This window comes from Lampetra planeri, chromosome 52 (assembly GCF_965212315.1).
Source record: "Lampetra planeri chromosome 52, kcLamPlan1.2.h2, whole genome shotgun sequence".
In the NCBI taxonomy this organism is placed as follows: Eukaryota; Metazoa; Chordata; class Hyperoartia; order Petromyzontiformes; family Petromyzontidae; genus Lampetra; species Lampetra planeri.
The window spans coordinates 1,284,130-1,304,369 of NC_136158.1; the positions used below are offsets into that span (position 1 = coordinate 1,284,130).

At 52.2% G+C, this 20,240-nt stretch overlaps 1 protein-coding gene across 2 annotated transcripts; it reads right to left on the minus strand.

Moving 5' to 3' along the window:
* Positions 1 to 1,046: 1,046 nt before the first annotated feature.
* LOC144734600 (RAC-alpha serine/threonine-protein kinase-like) lies at positions 1,047 to 17,863 on the minus strand. Of its 2 annotated transcripts, XM_078616863.1 has the most exons (15): positions 17,653 to 17,863; positions 17,239 to 17,342; positions 11,167 to 11,281; positions 10,526 to 10,651; positions 9,047 to 9,158; positions 8,551 to 8,698; positions 7,813 to 7,944; positions 7,604 to 7,669; positions 6,417 to 6,485; positions 5,859 to 5,984; positions 5,030 to 5,158; positions 4,115 to 4,329; positions 3,022 to 3,109; positions 1,613 to 1,715; positions 1,047 to 1,307 (listed from the first exon to the last, which is right to left on the minus strand). In XM_078616863.1, exons 3-15 carry the CDS (start codon positions 11,210 to 11,212, stop codon positions 1,228 to 1,230), a joined length of 1,440 nt encoding a protein of 479 aa, XP_078472989.1. In that variant the 5' UTR covers positions 11,213 to 11,281; positions 17,239 to 17,342; positions 17,653 to 17,863; the 3' UTR covers positions 1,047 to 1,227. The 2 variants fall into 2 exon arrangements, with proteins under 2 accessions (XP_078472989.1, XP_078472988.1); XM_078616862.1 differs by lacking the exon at positions 17,239 to 17,342.
* Between the last annotated feature and the right edge of the window lie 2,377 nt (positions 17,864 to 20,240).

Sequence of the window (20,240 nt, forward strand, 5' to 3'; positions counted from 1 at the left end):
GGGGGGGGCGGGCGGGGGGGAAGACCGGGGGGGGCGGGGGGGCCGTTGCCAGTGGGGTTTCTACCAGGGGGCACCTGGCAGGGTACGGGACCCTTGAATTAACAGCAGTGCACCCCTGCCCCCCCGACTGTCCCCACCCCCCCCCCCCCTTCATCAAGTGCCCCTCAATTCAGAGACAACTTCTTGGGATGCTTGGGAGGCACTGGAGTTCAAGTTGACGAGGTGGCGGCGACTCGCAAACGCAAAACCTCTCCCACCCCCCACACCTCCTGTATGCCGCCATCTCTTCCTTCCTTCTGACAGATTCCACCAGCGGCTGCACGGTCGACACCGGAACCCCCCCCCCCCCCCCACCAAAGCCACCCACATCCCCCCCCCCCCAACCCAGGGACCGGACCTCTCAGTCAGATCCAACTCGCCACGGTTTGCATTGAGTGTGCGGAGGGGCGTGGGAAACCCCCACTACAGTGAGATAGTCGCGCTTGCCTGCTCGGTGGCCCCCCCCCCCACCACCCCCGGCCCCCCTCCCCCATGCAGACGACCGTGTGCTAGAATCGCCACTGTGGTTGTGCGAGCGGTGGCTGTGGAAGGAGCGCGGTCGCGTCAATGGGAAAGCACGGGGTGTCGTTTTTTCTTGTCGTCGTTTTTGGAAGAACTCTTGTTGTCGCGCACGCTGCCTACCCACACGGCACAAAACCACCGTCTGCTCTGCAATTTGTCCACGCGTCAAATCGTGCCACCACCGCCGCCGCCATTTCCACAACCCTGGGGGGGATGGGGGGGGCTCAATTTCCCAGTGCCCACCGACCAGTTAAAAAAAATAACACAAAAAACACAAGTGCCGTGTAAAAGTAAAAAAAACAAAAAAATAAAAAAAACGAAAACCGAACACAGCCTCGTGCGGACAACCGTTTTCCCCGACGGGCGCCTGGGACGAACCTCCGCGGCAAATGGTGCCACGATTGCCCCACCCCCCCATACCCACCGCGCCCACCTCACCCTCAACTGTCGTCATCCCCAGGTCACCCCCGCCCCCCCCCCCCCGCCAGCTGCCCCGTCCGGCACGGCGTGGGTATTTACGGCATTCCGTGGTGTCGACGACGGGGGCGTAGATGGCAGGGTGGGTCGGTGCGGTTTGGCCGAGTGGGGGCGGGAGGGTGGGGAGGTGTGGTCGCAGGCGAGGAGCCGGCAAGATCCCGGTGTGTGCCGTGCTGCCGGGCGCCGGCTCTACTGGTTGCCGCTGGCCGAGTAGGAGAACTGGGGGAAGTGGGGTCGCCGCTCGTTGTCGAGGGACTCCATGCTGTCGTCTGCGGAGGTGGGGAGAGGGCAGGGGGGTGGTGGTGGAGGGGTTTAGAGACACATACACGGGCACGGTGGCAGTGCTGGTGGTGGTAGATGTGGTGGTGTTGTCACTCATAACAGCTGGGCAGCGTAATGTTGACGATGGTGGTGGTGGAGAAAATGGCGCCGGTGACGACGACGACGACGACGATGCCACTCACGTCGGTCTGGCGGCATGCTGGCGGCGATGACGATAGTAAAGCCCGGTGGGAATTAAGTGGCGATAATGGTGGCAATGGTGGCAATGGTGGTGATGAAGGTGCTTACTCACATCGGTCTGGCGGCGTGATAGTGATGGTCTGTGCCGTGAACTCCTCGTCGAAATACCGCGTGTCCGTTTCCGACGTCACGTGCGGCTTGAAGGGGGGCGGCAGCTACACGGGGTGAGTGGGGGGGGGGGCGACAGAGCGACACGTGCACGTGCCTTAATACGTTGGCGTACGTGCGCCGTGTGCGCGCGAGTACAATACCAAACACGAGTGTGTGTTTATGTGTGGGGAGCGGTAGCGTCGGTGTAGCACTGCGAACCTGGCCCCCCAAGTTCAACTCCCGCCGATGGCCAACGTCAGTAACAATTGTGTGAACTGGTCCTGGGCCTCCCCTAGGTCGACTCGGCCTCAAATGAGTACCTGGTGCAGTGTGTAAATATCGCCACGACAAAGACAAAAGCAGCCGGGCGTGGTGCTGGCCACCCACTCCCGTGCGCCATGCCGGCCTTAATTCGATGCTCACTAACAAGCACTTGCCCCAGGTCGTCTGTTAAAGACAATAAAAAAAGAGGGATCTTACTCTTTAAAACACGTTCCTTCGGAGTGGGCAGGTACAGCACATTCGTGCACGACAGAAAGCTCGCGGTCACGTGACGCACTTCAACCAATCCGGGAAGCGTACTACATGTTTGGGAGGGGCTATGCACGACAGACAAATAATCCCTGGTGAGCAGTGTGGAACTGTTGTTCCTACCTATAAACGGGCAGTAACCGTAACCTCTACAATATTCATCGAAGCGTTATAGTTTTCCTCGCTTCTACCGATTTCTACGCAAGTTCCACCTCGTCCGTATGCGCCAGTCTCATCCGCTTCTACACCAGACAGGCTCCCGTGTGCAGCCAACCTCCATGCCTGGCGATCAACGTCAAGAGCCGCCCCCCCCCCCCTTGGGGTGCACGGCAAATTGGGGAAACCGCCCCGGGCCCCACGCTCTGGGGGGCCCAGGCTTTTGACGTCACGGTGTCAAGATGTAATACTTCCGCAGGGCCCACGCGGTGAGATTTGCCCCGGGCCCAGCACGCTCACCCCCCCCCCCCCCACCACCCACTGGCGAAAGTGACCACAACCTGCCCTCCAGAGACATGTTAGCGACTAAGACTATACCGTAAACTAGCAACGAGTGACCCCTGTTGCCAGTCCCGGCGGTGGATTCGTGGCCTTCCCTTTGGGCCGCTGCGGATGGAGCAGCTTTGTCGTCTGGCTCGGCAAGACGAACAGACCATAAAAATAGCAATAAATCTGTACCGTACGTCTCATTTGCTCCGTCCAGTTCTGTAGCAAGAGTTTCATTTGTCCGGTCTAGCTCGTTCGAGAGGAGCAATAGGAGCGATAGCAAGCCACGATCGATGCCGACGATGACCTAACGCCCGGCCCCGACGCGACCGCACGGTTCTGGCCGCCCGCACCGACCTTGCGCTCGTAAACATCCTGCCAGTTGGTGCCGGCAAAGAAGCTGTGCCTCATGATCTCCTTGGCGTCATCGGGTCCTCCTCCGAGCCTGCGCGGCACCGCACACACGCCACACCGAGGGGGTCACCGCACCGAAAAACACCGCGAGGTCACCGCACTGAACACGCGCCGCACCGCAAAATAAAATACCGGCTACTTGTTCGAATGGCATCTACCCCATAACTATCTGGGGGCAACGGCAAGTTGTTACAAACCACACCACCCGAGTACGATTCACAACCACTGCTGACAAGATAGAAGAGTGATACCTGAACGTAGATATTACGCGGCTAAATACCGCGTACATATACATATATGTACATATATGCGGTATTTGAGAACGATTCTTTAATGCCGCTCTAGAAATTATTATGATTAAATCGGCTCCATGCCGTCTGAATTCACTCGCACACGGTCAGACGCGGGATGTCGTCCGTGTAGCGATTCGTGCTACTCGGCAGGCGGCTGTGGTGCGATTTCGCTTTGTGTGCCCACTTTTTTTTGGGAAGACATCTACTCCCGCATGGAACCTGCACCAGGAGCACCGTGCAAACAGCAGCCGAGGGCGGAGACAACTGCTCAACCAGCCGCCAGGAGGCTACACGTGGGCATGTTCGTCTCGGGTGTCAGACTCGGAATCTTCAGCAGAACACTTAGCGATAACTGGAGCAATCCTACGAGCTGTAAAAGCTCTTTTCACAGATGTCCAGTAAGGGCCGGTACAGAACGTTACCACAACAAACAATTTTAAAAAACACGATCGAGTGTAAAGTATTAGGAAAGGTAAGCAAAGCACTCATTTTTTTTTACACTAGTTTATTTTAGAAGGTAAAGCTCACCGAACTATTTGCTTCTTTATTAGAAGAGAGCTGGACATGTAAACGACAGCTCAACAAAGCGGCTCAACAATCACGTGGAGATTCATACAGCAGCTGAATAAGTCAGCCCAGCCCCTGGACGGCCTCAAACGGTGGGCACCCCCCCCATCCATGCCCTCTATGCGGCGACGACGAGGTCAGGGCCCCCCTCCCGCCTCGGCGTGCCATGGGGCCACCTCTTTTTGGGGTCCTTGAGCAGCAGGCCGGAGAGCAGGGCCTTGGCGTCGTTGGAGAGCGTCCGCGGGAAGCGGATGTCCTCCATGAGGATGAGCTCAAACAGCTTCTCGTGGTCCTGGTTGTAGAAGGGCAGGCGGCCGCACATCATCTCGTACATGACCACGCCCAGGCCCCACCAGTCCACCGCTCGCCCGTAGTCATTGTCCTCCAGCACCTGGGGGGATGAAGCAAGGCGAGTTGGGGTGGTGGTGGTGGTGGGGATTGAGGGGGGGGGGGGGGGTAAGAGATAGGAACACACACACAGCAAGGCAAGAGTGTTGAGAGGGGGGGTTAGGAAGGAGAGTTGAGGATGCACACACACAGTAAGGGGGAGAGAGGGTTAGGACTGAGGTTATAATTGGGAATAGGGTTACATGACTGGAATTAGGGTTAGGAGGTAGAGTTAGGATTCGCATGCACACCCATAACACGAGAGATAATTAGGGTTAGGGGTAGGAGCAGGGATAGGGACAGATAAATCTGGACCGAAAGACACGGGGACAGATACAGGGGAAGATAGACGCGTGGATAAACAATGCCACGGATACATGGAAACATTAATGTACGGGGGAGACAATGCCAATAGAACACTGGGGGACACCGAGACAGACAGACCTTGGGGACATGGCGACACGGAAATAAGGAAGCCCAGAGACATGGGGATGAAGATTGCTCAAGAACACGGCAACCTGATGACACAAGAGACGCATGCGGACGTGAAAAACACGGGGACACTGAGACACGGTTGCATGGTCACACGGAGACACGAGACTTGCTGGCACAGGAACACAAGTGAGCGGTGACATGGAAACTCGGGGGCAAAAATAACTCGGACAAACAGGCTGTTGGCGGGGGGGGGGGGTCCAGTGACACACCTCTGGCGCCAGGTACTCGGGTGTGCCACAGAAGGTCTTCATGGTGGCGCCGTCCGTGATGCCCTCTTTGCACAGCCCAAAGTCGGTGATCTTAATGTGTCCGTCCTTGTCCAGCATCAGATTCTCAAGCTTCAGCATCGGGGGTTGGAGGGGGGGTGAAGCGGACAGAGGAGGAGATTGTGAGCAGGTGCCCAACCGAGAAAGGAATCAAAGTTTCAGCCCCCAAACTAAAATAAAAAAAATCAAGTGGGACCGTTTCGATTTAAAGCTTTCGTGACTGCAGGGATTCTTCTTCTTGGTTCTTTCGGTAAAGTCACGTAGAATGGAAATAATAAAATAATCATTTCTCGACAGACATGTTCTCCACCTGAGGACTGCTGCTTGCGATGTGGCTTACCGAAAGATCCAAGAAGAAGATCAAGTGGGACCGGTTTTATTTGATTTCGCTGTAAAAGTAGCGTGGACCCGCGGCACTGCATCCGGTTTTACTCCGCCTGCTGCTGTGAACCGGGAAAACCTGCCCCATCGTGTCCTGGAGACACCGAGCGAGCGGACCCAGCGGCGAACACTGACGCCGGTTCGGTCTTCAAATTCCCCGCCGGCGTGCCGACACGACCTCCCTCCGCTGGCTTAACGACGCCGGAAGCGCTTTAATAAAAACGTTGCACGTGTGAGGACACCAAGGCCCTCGTGCGAATCCACTGCTAGGCGGCAGCACGGCAAACTCCACCGCTGACGAGTGTGCCCCAAACAGAGCGGTGCGCGGAGATATCCGTCCAGGAAATCGTCACGGCCCAAAAGGCCGAGGGACGAGAATGAGGTAGGTCACCTTGAGGTCCCGATAGACGACGTTCTTCTCGGTGTGGAGGTAATCGAGCGCCGATACAATCTCGGCGCCGTAGAACCGTGTGCGCTCTTCCGAGAACACGCGCTCGCGTGACAGGTGGAAGAACAGCTGTGGGGTCGGGCGGCGCAGAGCACAAAAGGCACGTAGCACACACACACACACACTGCAGGATTAGCGCTCCCACACATCACTCGTGCACTACACTGCTGCTGGGGGAATTGCCGTTACCGAACTCCTATGAAGGACAGCACGGCACACAAGGGGGTGTGGACAGCACCATGCTCGGCCACATTAGTGTCTGCCCAGTGCCGATGATTTAATACGACACCATGAGATCGTTTAAGGCCGAACCAAATCGGGAAGAGGACACAGAACCGTTTCAGATTTTCATCGCCGATATTGGCCACGGGCACGAAACGAACGAGAGTCCCCGCGCGATCGTGGCGCAGTGTGGTGGTAGCCGTGCTGCCGCTCCCCAACGGCACTCGTACATCAAGCGCACGCACACCGCGCACACCACACACACCGCAGGAGCCTCACCTCCCCGCCGTTGACGTACTCCATGACAAAGCACAGGCGGTCGTGCGTCTGGAAGGAATACTTGAGCGACTGCATGGTGAAGGGGGGGGGGGGAACCAACACACAATGAGGGCACGGATACACCGAGGCCCAGGCGCCAGGCTTTAAAAGGAGGGGGAGGTGACATTGGACAAGGTGCTGCACAGCCACCTCACCTTACCGCAGGGGTGAGGCCAGCCATGCTGTTCCACAACAGCCACACGCACACTCCAGTGGACGTCACTACCTACAGCGCGGTATTAAACACATTCCTGCGGAGGGAGCTGGTAGGAACGTTGGGTTGCTCGGTCAATGGCCAGGGTCAACGGCGGCGTGGTGTATTCCGCAAATATGGCAGACTGTGAGGGCGGGCACAAGCCGGCGTGAGTAGGTTAAACGTTGAGTTTTATAAGGGCACCACGGGGTGACCAGCCCCTCCCCACGCAATCCCCTGTGGACCGGTGTAACCAGGAGGTTCCTACCAGTAAGAAAGCACTGCAGTCGTGCGGCAGTGATATCGCTGACGGTGTGCATGGAAGTCACGCGAGCCTTTTATTCTTATCGCCGAAGTGTCACAACAGTTGTGCGGAACAAAACAGGAAACGGCCAACGTGTGTAGCTACTGGAGGAAGAGCCGTGGACTATTTTTTTAAACACTTTGCAACTGTGGGTTGAAAGAGTTCACGCATCAGCTGTCCATCCTTGTTGTAAAAGGGGGCACAATGAACGATTACTGCGCGATTGTTCACAGCGTCGTACAGGCAGCTTTAGAGAATAAAAAAAAACACAACACACATTTTAATGTTGGACGAGCCCTCGGATTCGAAAGCTGCGAGCTCCATGGTGCCAAGATGTCAACAAGCTCGCCTAATATACAGGAGGTTTTGGGTTCTATCCTGACCCCGACACCTGCTGCGCGTCTCTCTCCCCTCCCGCCCCCGCCCTGGTGAACATGGATTTTTCTCTGGGTCCTCCAGTTTTTCCCTCCACATTTAAATCAATGTGCGTTCAGTGCATTTGGCTGCTATAAATTACCACGCGATAAGCCACTTCGTTGAGCTAACAATTGTGGCCACGTCGCTTCCGAAAGAGCGCTGTATAGCTCAGCGGGCCTGATCTGGTAACAAAAAAGTTTTGCTGATCGTTTAAATGGTTTAAAGTTTCCATACCGTGAGAAATGGGTGTCGGCAGCTTTGAAGCACTCGGTTCTCCGTGAGAGTGTGCGCCACCTCGTCCTAACGAGCACCCGCACACAGGCGACACCCGTCAACCGCACGACACGGAAAACACGGAATCTACAACCGCACGACACGGAAAACATAAAGTCTACAACCGCACAACACAGAAAACACCGCGTCTACGAGGGGCCCACGCGCACCTTGGCCACGATGACTTCCTTCTTGAGGATCTTCATGGCGTAGTACTTCCCCGTCGCCTTCTCCCGCACCAGTATCACCTTGCCGAACGTGCCCTTCCCCAGCAGCTTCAGGTAGTCGAAGTCGTTCATCGTCTGCCCAACACCAACACAAGACACGCAGGAGGTCAGCATGCCAGCAGCGTGCTTCGAGCTGATGTACATTTCGGTGTGCTACCGATTGAGCTACTGAGCGAAAACGCTATAGATGGGACCATGTGCAGAAGCGTGTGTGTGTATGCGCACATGCATGTGTGTTCATGTATTTACGTGTGCCTAGGTGTGCATTCTTACGTGCGCACACTTGAGTGCGTATGAACGTGCGTGCATATTACGTCTATGTGCGCGTGCCTTCGGATACATATGCACTTGCGTGCGTGCGCTTGCGTAGGTACGTGCGTATGTATGTGTCTGCGCGCATGTGCAGTGTCGACATTCATTAAGCGCTCGTGCTGTTCCCCAATATAGTTTGCATGCACGTTGAACTTCTTTCGCACCTTACGAAGCCAACCGCGCTAAATCGGAGGTGCGAGGGAAGGACAACCAAACACAAAAAGCAGTTCTACAGAAATGAGTTTTCAATCTCGTGTATAGCTCCAGTCAGCAGATTCCTATCAATCCCCCGTAAAGGCTAAATAGGGGATCATCGTCTTTGTGCGTGTGTGCGTGTGTGCGTGTGTGCGTGTGTGCGTGTGTGCGTACCACGCGTGGCTTGGGCCGTGTGCTGCAGGTCTCCATGCCCTCGGTGCACGGGCCCTCGCTGGGTTGGCTTGCCGTCACGTCCATCCTCTCCTCCTCCTGCTGCGCCAGCCGGTCAGCCACCGTCTGTATCGCCCGCATCCACTCCTCCCTGGCGCAGCGGCGGTGGGCGGCGCGGGGTGCGGCACGCGCATGCGGAAAACGGGGCGACCGCCCACCCAGTTAGAAACACGGACCGCAAAAAAACCCCACAAATATCCGAATGCGCAAGCGAGTAAACGCGAGCGCGCGTTCGAGCCAACGAGTGAACGTTTGCGCGGGCAAGCCAACGGGCGTGCGGCCACGTGCGTCGCCTTCTCGGTGTTTCACCAAGCGAGCGACTGCGTGCGCGAGCACACACGCCACGCGACCAAGCGAGCGGGTCGCGACGCGAGGGAGTAGGCGAGCGCGTGTGCGAGTCGGCGCACATTTGGAGAGAATGAGCGGGCGGAGCGCCTACCGCTCATCTGGCGTGTCGACGTGGAACGTGCGCTCGATGACGGTCGTCCACTGCAGGCAGCGGATGATGAAGGTGTTCGGCCGCGGCCGCTCCGTCTTCATCAGCTGGCACTCTGCGAGCACACGAGCACACGGCCACACGCCGGTCAGAGGGCGCCTCTTTCCACCGGCACCACGTGCCACAACACCCGTTTCGACACACACGCCGCACCGGCAGATATCCTACGACAACTGTGAGGGAACCGATGGCCCCCCGCAACTTCGTTCAGTACAGGAACCACTCCCACACGGGAGAACCGATACTTCGAATGGCCCGTAGAAGATACCCGTCCGTCACGCGCTTCTACCTGGGACCTGCAACCCGACACGAACGCAGTAACAAAAGAAAACCCGGTGCGGGCATCGCATCGGCACGACGAAGGTGACCCCTGACGACGATTGCTCTCGTTGTCACTGCACTAAGCCCAAGTGCGTATTCGTGCACGATGCTGCAAAAGGGATTTGAAAGGGAAACCCGGATGAGGCAGTTGCCAGACACTCACGATGCACATGGGCAGGTAGGTAACCCAGGTCGCTGGCATCCAAAGTTTGCTTGGCAGTTAAAAATCAACCAATTTAATGAATCGTCACGACTTCGGGGTGTCCATTCGAGTAAGGATTTAATCTTCCGCTTCGTTTTGTCTGGACTCGCATTTGTACTCTGCGCCTCATATCAGAGGTCGCAAACGGGTACGGTCGCAATCGGGTACCCGTACCCGATTGCGACCTCTGGGATGAAGCCCTGTTGCAGGCGGGGGTGGGTTGATTCTAGGAACTTGAATTGTGAGAAGAGACAAGACGTTGGGAAATGAGTGACAAACGGCGACTCACCAGTGACTCACGGCCTACCCGTACCCGGCCACACCAGGGTCGCAAACAAGTACCCGATTGCGACCTCTGCCTCATATGCACATCTTCTCTGCGCTGGCCGTGCCGTTGCATCGATATTGCAAGGCTTCGTTTGCGCCGTGACGAATGTGTATTCACTCATCGGTGACATCTTGGGAGCAGGAGCCTCGCAGTGGTCAGGGCATTGCGCTAGGAACCTGGTGACCTGTGTTCGATTCCCGAACACGGCTGACATCCTGGGCTGTTATAAATTTCGATTTAAAGCTTTCGTGACTGCAGGGATTCATCTTCTTGGTTCTTTCGGTAAAGTCACGTGACTCATAAATTGAACGAATGTCTGGGCTGTGCAGGAGAAGGCCGATAGGGCAGCATTAACAGATAAGTTTAGAAGCAGGCAACAACCACCACCCCTTCCGTTGCGATTCCACAAATTGTCCCTATACGGTTCAAGAAAAAAGTAACTTTTTTTTAACCACACATCGCGGTGAATGAATGTCGCACCGCACTAGCGACAGCTGGAGGGGGGGCCCTGCCTGCAGTCAAGGGCACCGGCGGAAGCGATTTGGCATGTGGCGCAGTGCCGGCAACTCACTGGCCACGGAGAAGTTGTTCAAGGGGTCTTGCTGCTCCGCCACCTGAGGCTTCTCCTTGTAGCCGATGAAGGAGCCGTCTGCCTTCAGGAGGAAGTAGCGTGCGCGCCATGTCTTGATGTACTCTCCTGCACGGCGGACAGCGTGGGGAACATGCGCACGCGGCGAACACGTACACACACACACACGCGAGTCAAGCTCCAGGCTCATCCTCCCCGCATACGATATAATTTCACAATTTGATACAATATCAACTTTTGCAATATAAATGAAACTAAACTATAAAAAAAAAAATTATTTTACCAGGCGAGGCCCACTAAAGCCATGTAGCTCTTTTTCAGACGCGACCTGGCCACAAATGATACCTCATGGACAAATTTACAGAAGCCAAACACTCTAAACGTACGTTCATTGTAAAACGTGGGAGAGAAAAACCGGAGGACCCAGAAAAAAATCCACATGACCACAGGGTGGGGATCGAACCGAAGACCTTCTGTACACCAGGCGAGGTAGTTAACACCTTGCCACCACAATATCAGCTTCCAATACATTTTTAAAACACGTAGCCTTTCGTGACCGACATTACGATTTGTAACTTTTTTTGGTGCAACATCGGGTTTTGGACCCCACCTCGCCAACTCACCTCTCTTCTGCAGCCATCCCTCCTTCACGATGCCGACCTCAGTCATGGTTGGGAGGCGCCGGGCCGCGCGGCAACCGCCCCCGTCAACGCGCCGTACCGCCGATCACGCGCAAATCTACGGGTTGGTGGCGGCGCACAAGGAAACAAACGAATGCAGCTATACAACAACAACAAAAAAACAACAAAAACAACAACCGCCATTCGCCACCAAGTGGTGGGGATGTCACCACGGCGTCTGTGCACTTCAAGGCCACGTGAAGTGTCGAACGCCCGCTGGTAGGTCGTCACGGGGACAGACCCGGGCGCCGTAGATTGACCGAATGAGATAACTGGCCGATGCACCACCTGTGCCTCGCCTTCGTGCGCCTACTCGCTGCGTTTCAGCCACCCTGGGGCTCCGCTCATTGGTCGCAAGTGTCGCTCCTGTGCCCCCACACACAACCAACCATTGCATACGCACATACATGCATAGAGAGGCCATACATTTTTAAGAAGCTCACCCATGACACATGGTTATCTAGAGGCCCCTCCCATCAGCACTGCCCACTTAAAAAAACTGCACACCCACTAAACTCCCAGCCCCCACCACCCACAGTCATTGGCCTCACTGCTCGTCACAACGGTGTTCCCTAGCTGTTCAAAGGCCCCAACCCCCACTGCCCTGTATCACGCGTTCAAGCAAGAAGCCAGAAAATGTTAAATGTGGAAGAAAAAAAAATCGTGATTTTCACGATTGCTTCAGGAATAAAACGAGACAGACTTTCAAAAACTATACTGGCCAAACCAGGACCTTTGGTAGCTTTACATATATATGAATAAACACACACATAGTATATGCACACAAACATGTACATTAGGTGTGCAAAGGGGGCACAGCGGTTTGAAGGTTTTATCTTAAATCTAATATCAACCCCACTCAAGGGGGTATCACAAAATCGTACAAAAACTAAATCTAAGATAAAAATCGGGTAAAACATACAGTACAATGAAATGCACTTAAGGGAAAGCAACGAGGAAGCAAGCGAGTCTTTACATTCCCTCCGAAAACACACGGAGACACGGAGTGCACCAGCTTGTCACGGGCAAGGACAACCCGTTCAATTGCTGGCTACCACCATCACCAGTGGCAGATGATACCCAAACCTAAACCAAAGCTCAACTATTTTTATTTTACAAGGCAAGGTCTACCGAGCACTTTGAGAAGCAACCTGACCCTCACAAATTATAGCTCAACAAAGTGGCTCATCATCACGTGGAGATTGATCGGAGCAAAATAATCCAGAAACACGTTTTTAAAATGTGGATGGAAAAACCGGACCCAGAGAAAAATCCGTGTGACTACGGGGAGAGAGACACGCAAACTGCAAATATACAACGAGCATCAGGGTCTGGACTGAACCCATGACCTTTTGCATAATTAGGCGAGGAAGCTAACATCTTACCGCCGTGGCAACCGCGTTCATAGTTGGAGTTTGTGGTGTCTCTCTCCCCGTGGTCGCGTGGATTTTTCTCCGGGTCCTCCTGTTTTTCCCCTCCAAATTTAGAATCACCATCACGCGTTCTAGATTATTTAGCTGCTATACATTTTTCAGATAAGCCACTTGATTGAACTATCGTTTGTGGCCAGGTCGCTTCCGAAAAAAAAGATCATGCACCATCGGCGATGAAACACCACACCGTTAATTGAGAGCCCACGAGCAGCGCATACATCTCCCAACCTGCTGTTAATAACGATATAAATGATGGCATGTAGCTCCCAATCACTCCCAACGATCAAATATAGTTATGCACTCACCGACATTCAAGTCACCTAATAATATTACTTTCCTCGAGTGACCTTGGCCAACCTGTCAGAGAAGGCAACAGGAGACTCGGCCTTGCCCGTGTCCCTCCACGGATGTTCATTTTCTTAGTGGCAGCGTAGGAAAACCACCACCCATTCATTGCCCGCCGTTGCTCGGGATGTGTGCCCACAACAGCCTGGCAACGGTCTAAAAGGAGCAACAGCCGACCGCATAAAAAAAAACACCCGCAAACCCAACATAGGTCACATCAATGACACGGGCAAGGCTGGGTCCCCTACTGCTTTCTCTCGCAGATCTCACACCTGACGGTGAATGGAGAAGCGAGATACTCAGCAGGTGTCAACTAACATGCCGAAGATAATGGAAGGAAGACTTAGAAGGTGTGGGCTCTTGCTTTAGAACAGACAAAGAAGTAGATGCAAATAGAGGATATGGAGATCATAGAGACCCACAAACAAGAGATCCATAAACCAAAAAAAAAAATCACTGATAAACTCACACACACACAGAGACCCGTAGATTAGGACTGTGGAGATGCCACCAGGGCAGGGCAGGGAGCAGAGGGTGAGATGCAAGGATGCGGTGGAACGAGATGCGAGGGCAGTGGATGCGAGGCGGCGGCACAGAATACATGTGTGCGGAAATAAAATGTGAGCAGCTAGCCAAGAAGACGTGAAACTGGACAGCGTTCACTTTTTGTAAGGAGTGGGTTGCCAAGAAAAATGCATAAGCAAGCTAACAGCATCGCAATTGTTTTCAGTGCAAATACTGTACCGGTGACAGGACCGAGACCATCTCCTACGGCTTGAGAACCTTGTTTAAAAAAATTACTGGCAGATAAATTAAATAAAATAACACAGATTCCAACCGAGGATATCCCAGCGGTGCGAGCTCGGCGTCTCCGATGGAGACACTACGAGGACAGGAAGCCTGAGAGACACGAGAGGTGGGACTGCTGACAAGGCTCAGCTCTGGTGCAGAGTGCGTCACAGCCAACCAGTGGTCTGGCTACTGCACAACAATATATAATCATGTACGCGGTATAACATAAACTCCGGTATATTAAGGGTCCTCAGAATACCAGGCTAATTTCAGGATGCCCCGGTATACCCATATTCTTAAACGGAACTCCGTTATGATCAAATTAAGGCCAGTCACAACTTGGAATGTTACGCGTGTTCAACGATTCACATTACAACCATCAAAACAAATGGTGTAACATCATTCAAAAAAGGTATGAAGAAATATTTCGATTTAAAGCTTTCGTGACTGCAGGGATTCATCTTCTTGGTTCTTTCGGTAAAGTCACGTAGAAGGGAAATAATAAAAATAAAACATAATAAAATAATTCTCACGACGTTTCGGCCACAACGGCTGCTACTTGCGTTGTGGCCGAAACGTCGTGAGAATTATTTTATTATGTTTTATTTTTATTATTTCATTATTTCCCTTGTACGTGACTTTACCGAAAGAACCAAGAAGTATGAAGAAATGTTCTAAAAACCATAACCTAAAACTTTACCTGCAGTCGTTACGTACAGCGGTTGCAGTACTACGCTGGGGCTGCTGCCTCGGCACGCGCAGTTTCTGCGCAGTGTGGTAGCTACGAGCCAGCATCGTTCTGCAGCGTTCTGCAGCTTTGCGGGCGAGGAACTTTCAATGTTCAGGAGGGTCCCAAAAATACCTCGTTACATGCCGGGACACCACACATGTCGCGGCTATGCCGACTTAACGAGTGTCGTGGTCACACACCAACGATCTGTACCGCTGCTGTACCAATTGTCGCCAATGGCCTTTACTGATAAGGCACAACATTGCGCAATTAAAAATCGTGCACATTGGGGGGGGGGGGGGCAGAAGGATGGCGGTCATACTGTCACAAGAAAATAAACTGTTCCGATGATCATAGGAAACTAAATAATGGTCAATTTAGAGGCAAAACGATCGGAAGAACGAGCTGGTTTGAGCAAAGGGGGTTTCGACTATTCACGAAAATCGGCAAGATTATTTAAAATATAACCGAATATATATTCATGAGAGTTCTTTGTTGTTGGTAAGATCGCGTAAACATAAACGTGTCGTTAAACCCGCCGCCACACGACAACCATTTATATTTAGGCAATCTAACCCCAAAAAAACTATTATGGATACTATAGGTAGCGAAAGCCTCCTACAACATGTTAAACAGAATATAAATAATTACCATTATACTTGGCTTTAGCAGGCTACGAAAGGCATTCATTTCAGTGGAAACATGCAGTCATCCAAACTCTGGCAAACAAACCTTAAAAAATACAAGAGAATCTGAAAATCAATTCCTAAAAACCAGGATCAGCAACAGCGAAAAGGGACAGTGACACGAAAACAATGTGAGAAGATAAGTCCGACGAGGCTTTTCACTCACCAACGCTGTTTCACAGCAAAAACGGAAGACGTTTCCTTTGGAAACCGGATTGGATAAAAAGAAGGGTTTAAATGACATATGGTAACGGTATTAACCGCTGAAAATTCAAAGACAGGCATTAAAAGCGATAGTGAATGATCTTTAGAAAAAAACGATTGGAAGAACTTTAGAAGGCTTCAAAGTGAGACTTCAAATAAATCCGAGGAAAACAAAAGTCAAGTACAAGTAGATTGAACAAAAATATAATCATATTAGGGACAACTGCAAGACCTACCGGAATATTACGTATCTGGGTCGATCATCAAAGGCAGACCGTGATCAAAACGAGGAAATAACAAGGAGAGTAAGATCAGGATTGAGTATACTGGTCGCGTACGCTTTCAATAACGGACAAAGGTGCCTGACGAATAACTTTCGCAATGTGTGTGTATTGCCTATCAGGACATAGGGATCTTAAAAAACATGGACAATGACAAATGAGAAGATTTAAAAAGTGCGCCAAGCAAGCGTGGAGGGGAATGCTTGGAATTCCAAGAGAACGTTCAATGCCGAGACGGCCAAATAAAATTCCAAAAAACACAACACCGCATTTCGATTTAAAGCTTTCGTGACTGCAAGGGATTCATCTTCTTGGTTCTTTCGGTAAAGTCACGTAGAAGGGAAATAATAAAATAAAAAAAATTCAACATAATAAAATAATTCTCACGACGTTTCGGCCACAACGCAAGCAGCCGTCCTCAGGTGAAGAATGTTTAGGAAACGTAAATTGGGCAGGATACGTCGCCATAAAGGGGTTTTGTGGGCAGTAGATGCCAAGATCACCGTGCAAGTTAGTTGGTAGGGACGAGGATTGGCTCGTGTGCAGGTTGTGAGACGATGCGTCGAGGTCATCCAGCAGCAGATAAATCGTTGACGCAGCACGACCACGCAAAACGCACTCTTGCACGGCGCAGTAACAGTCGTCACACGCCACGCACGCTCACAAACAACGATTCTGATTGTAAATGGAGATTCTGTTTAACAAACCGCTACGATGGCAATGACACACAAGCACATCCTGTATACGTGCAACCGTTATAACGCACGCACGCACGCGCGCGCAGAAAAACAAGAATTAGGGTATTAGTGTTTAAGCAAGCAGAATAACCCCAACAATAACAATACAGATGACCAAACCCACCCCGGAATGTGCTCGATCTCGTCAGATACCAACAACCACATTTTTCAAAATCTTACCAGGTCCACAGAGCTATGCAGCTCTTTTTTCAGAAGTGACCTGGCCACAGATGATAGCTCAGCCAAGTGGCTTATCATGTGGAAACTTAGAGCAGGAGCCAAGTACTCTTGACGAGTCTCAATGTACTTGGAAAAAACCGGAGGAACCCGGAGAAAACTCCACGCGACCACGGGGAGAAAGACACACGCAAACTCCAAATATATACAGCAGCAGGCGTCATGGTCGGACCCACGACCTCTTGTATACCTGGCGAGGTAGTCAACATCTCGCCACAGCTTGGAAGCAAAGCAGAGGACTGCGCCTGCAAATTTCTGGGAGGGGCGACTACCACCATACACACACACAGGTTGTTATCTACAGCCTGCTGGGAGGACTAACGTTATCAACAGAGGGTAGAAAACAATCCCATTATTGTACTGCACTTACATATATGCTCCCGGCGTCTATTGCACCCCCCGGCTCCACCAGGCCCGGCTAACATCAGTGATACATGAGAACCGGTGATATGGGGTTCCTCCCTTCACTACTATACACAAACACCACTTGTATACAATACACACTAGTATACACCACATGCACTTCCATATAAACTAAACTATACACTGCTATACGCTACGCGCACTGACCAGCGTGGTGAAGTATGGTCGAAACGCCCCCCACAGGCAAGGCGGGTGGGGTGTGCCGGGAGAAGGCCTTAGTGCAGTGGATTTTGACAACACAAAGTGCCGTTCTAGAGGGTAAACAAAACGATCAATAACAACAACACCACCATCATCACAAGCGTTTAGGGTTTAGCAAAGCACAGAGGACCCCACCCACCACATCGCTCTCTCACCACCACCACACCACCCACGCCGTGGCGTGAGCCCCTCGACAGATTAGCGAGCAATTTAGAAGAAGTCACGCAGGGAGGCGAGGCTCAACGTCCCTCGCGATGTGGATATTATAAACTCCCTCTAAGCCAGAGGGCCCGGCACAAGTAGGCCTCAGGCTTATTTTGTACCGCGGGCAGTGGGAGGCTGTTTAGAGGCGAGGCCTACCGCGTCCGTCTTTGTGTCTCTCTCTCCGCTCTCTCTCTCTCTCCCCCGCAAGCTCCTAGTCGACCCGCACCGAGCGACGCAGGAGCCGAGGACGCGGGCACAGGACGACGACGACGAGAAGGTGGACGAGGTGGATGAGGTTGAGTCGGAGGTGTAACAGGAGGGCCGCCTCCGCGCCCTCGCGGAGCCGAGATCTCGCGAGACTTCGCGCCTCCTCTCGCGAGATTTATACCCCTCCCCCCTTCCCCAACGCCCGCCGTGACGGACTTATGCTAATGTTAATATTCATGCGAGCGCGTCACGCGGGCTCATTTGAATATGCTAATGATGTGCGATGATGGCGTTTGCCATGCCCGATAACTAGATTTGAAGCTTTCGTGACTGCAAGGATTCATACTCTTAAGTTTTTTTCGGTAAAGTCACGTAGGTAAAAAATAAACAAAAATAAAAACGAAAAAAAATATTCTTTTATATAAATAATAAAATTATGCATAAATAATTAAGAATTATTTGATTTCTATTTTTATTTTATTTTTTGCCTACGTGACTTTACCGAAAAAAACCTAAAAGTATTTGCCATATCGTGTTGTTCTATGTTAATGAGGAAGCAGGCTGCGTATGTTGATGTGCCTGGCTTACGTTGGATGCAAATGTGGTTAATAATGATTACTTTGAGCGATGCAGACCCTGACTCCTGCGGTATATTCAAGATATTCAAAATCAAGATTGTATATTTGGAGTTTGCGTATATCCCTCATCATCATCACGGTGGCTATGAGATATTAATTACCTCGCTTGGTATGCAAGAGGTCGTGGGTTCGATCCTGACCCAGACGTCTGCTGCTGTATATTTGGAGTTTGCGTGTCTCTCTCATCACGGTGGCTATGAGATGTTAACTACCTCGCCTGGTGTACAGGAGGTCGTAGGTTCTATCCCGACCCTGATGGCCTGCTGCTGTATATTTGGAGTTTGCGTGTCTCTCTCTCCTCGTCGCGTGGAGTATTTGGCAGCTGCAAAACATTTACACGTGATGATGATGATGACAAGCCACTTCGTTGAGCTATCATTTGTGATAGCCAGGGTCGCTTATGAAAAAGAGCTAAATAGTAGCTCTGTGGGGCCTAGACCTGGTAAAAATTTGAAAACATGTTTTAGTTAATTTGGTGACCCTGCTGTTACCGCTGCGTTGGCAGTGGTGCACAAGTGATGCTCACAAAATAAATCTATTAACCCAGCCGTCAATGCACATTTTTTTAATGTGTACTATTTTCGTTCAACTGAGCGATCCTCCGCGAGATGTAACCGAGTCATCCTGGTGCTGGGAGTGAGTTTTCGTGCGTGTGGGCATTTAAATGCGGTACGGGAGGACGTGGGGCTGAGTGGACTTGCCAATGACCGGTACCAGTGGTGTCAAGATTGGCCTCTGTGGAGGAGGAGGTTCGTGAAGGACGCTGCTGCTGCTGCTACTGGGCAGTTGGAAGCAGTCGCCCTCCAGCAACAACAGAGGGCAGAGAGGTGCGACACTCACAACAACGAGAGGAATGGCAGGCGGATAAAATACTGCAAGTTAGCAGAATAGGACGTACAGCTGGTGGTGTATCTACCGGTCATCTCAGCCAACCCGTGGCAGCTGCTGGGTCTATCTCGAAACCTTCTACACCTAGCCTGGCACAGTAGGGTGGTACAGCTGGTGGTGCATCTACCATTCATCTCAGCCAGCCCATGGCATCTGCTGGGTCTGTCCCGAGACCTCCTGCACCTAGCCTGGCACAGTAGGGGGGTACAGCTGGTGGTGCATCTACCGGTCATCTCAGCCAACCCGTGGCACCTGCTGGGTCTGTCCCGAGACCTCCTCCTGTCAGCAGCGAGCCTTCGACACTTCACGTGGCCTCAAAGTGCACCTAGCCTGGCACAGGCGCCGTGGTGACGTCACTTAGTGGCGAATGGTCGGGTATCGGTATTGTGCATTTAAATATCCAGCAGATTTCTCTGTTCCGACTTGCGAACGGGTCTCCAAGGAACGAATTGCGTTTGTAAGTCGACGACTGTGCGTACTCCACCTTACCGTCACCTGCACACAAACTGACTTTAAACAAACTCCATCTCCCAGCGTTTCCCCCCCCTCCTCCCCCCATTGGCTGTCGCTCCGTTGTTAGTCTCAACCACAGGCCACCGGCCCTTGGTAAATGCCGCGTCCCAAGGGGCCGTCTATAAATGACGTCACGCGATTTTGGACAATTTTTGACCCCCCCCCCTCGTCACACGGCGTCACAAAAAGTCAGACCCCCCCCCTCCTCAAATATGACGTCACAAAGCTCTGCCCCCCCCCCAAAAATATGCTTCAAATCGCTTTAAACTATTGTCATTGCAGTGTGTAATTAATGTGCCGCTGCACTCTGATGTTGTAGGAGGAAACATTTATTAAAAAGTCTATTTAATTAAGTAGAACGTATTGTCTATATTCATTTAAAGTTGCGCATTTTTATGTGACGTCACATTTCTCAACCCCCCCACCTCGTCACACATCGTCACAAATGTCTGACCCCCCCCCCAAAAAATATAAACATGCTTCAAATCGCTTTCAACT

Coding starts and splice junctions, on each gene's coding strand:
- LOC144734600 (XM_078616862.1), bottom strand. CDS start 11,212: ATGACTGAGGTCGGCATCGTGAAGGAGGGATGGCTGCAGAAGAGAG. Junction 7,670..7,812: donor AGGAAGTCATCGTGGCCAAG/GTGCGCGTGGGC, acceptor GGTGCTCGTTAG/GACGAGGTGGCGCACACTCT. Junction 1,308..1,612: donor TATCACGCCGCCAGACCGAT/GTGAGTAAGCAC, acceptor CCACCTCCGCAG/ACGACAGCATGGAGTCCCTC.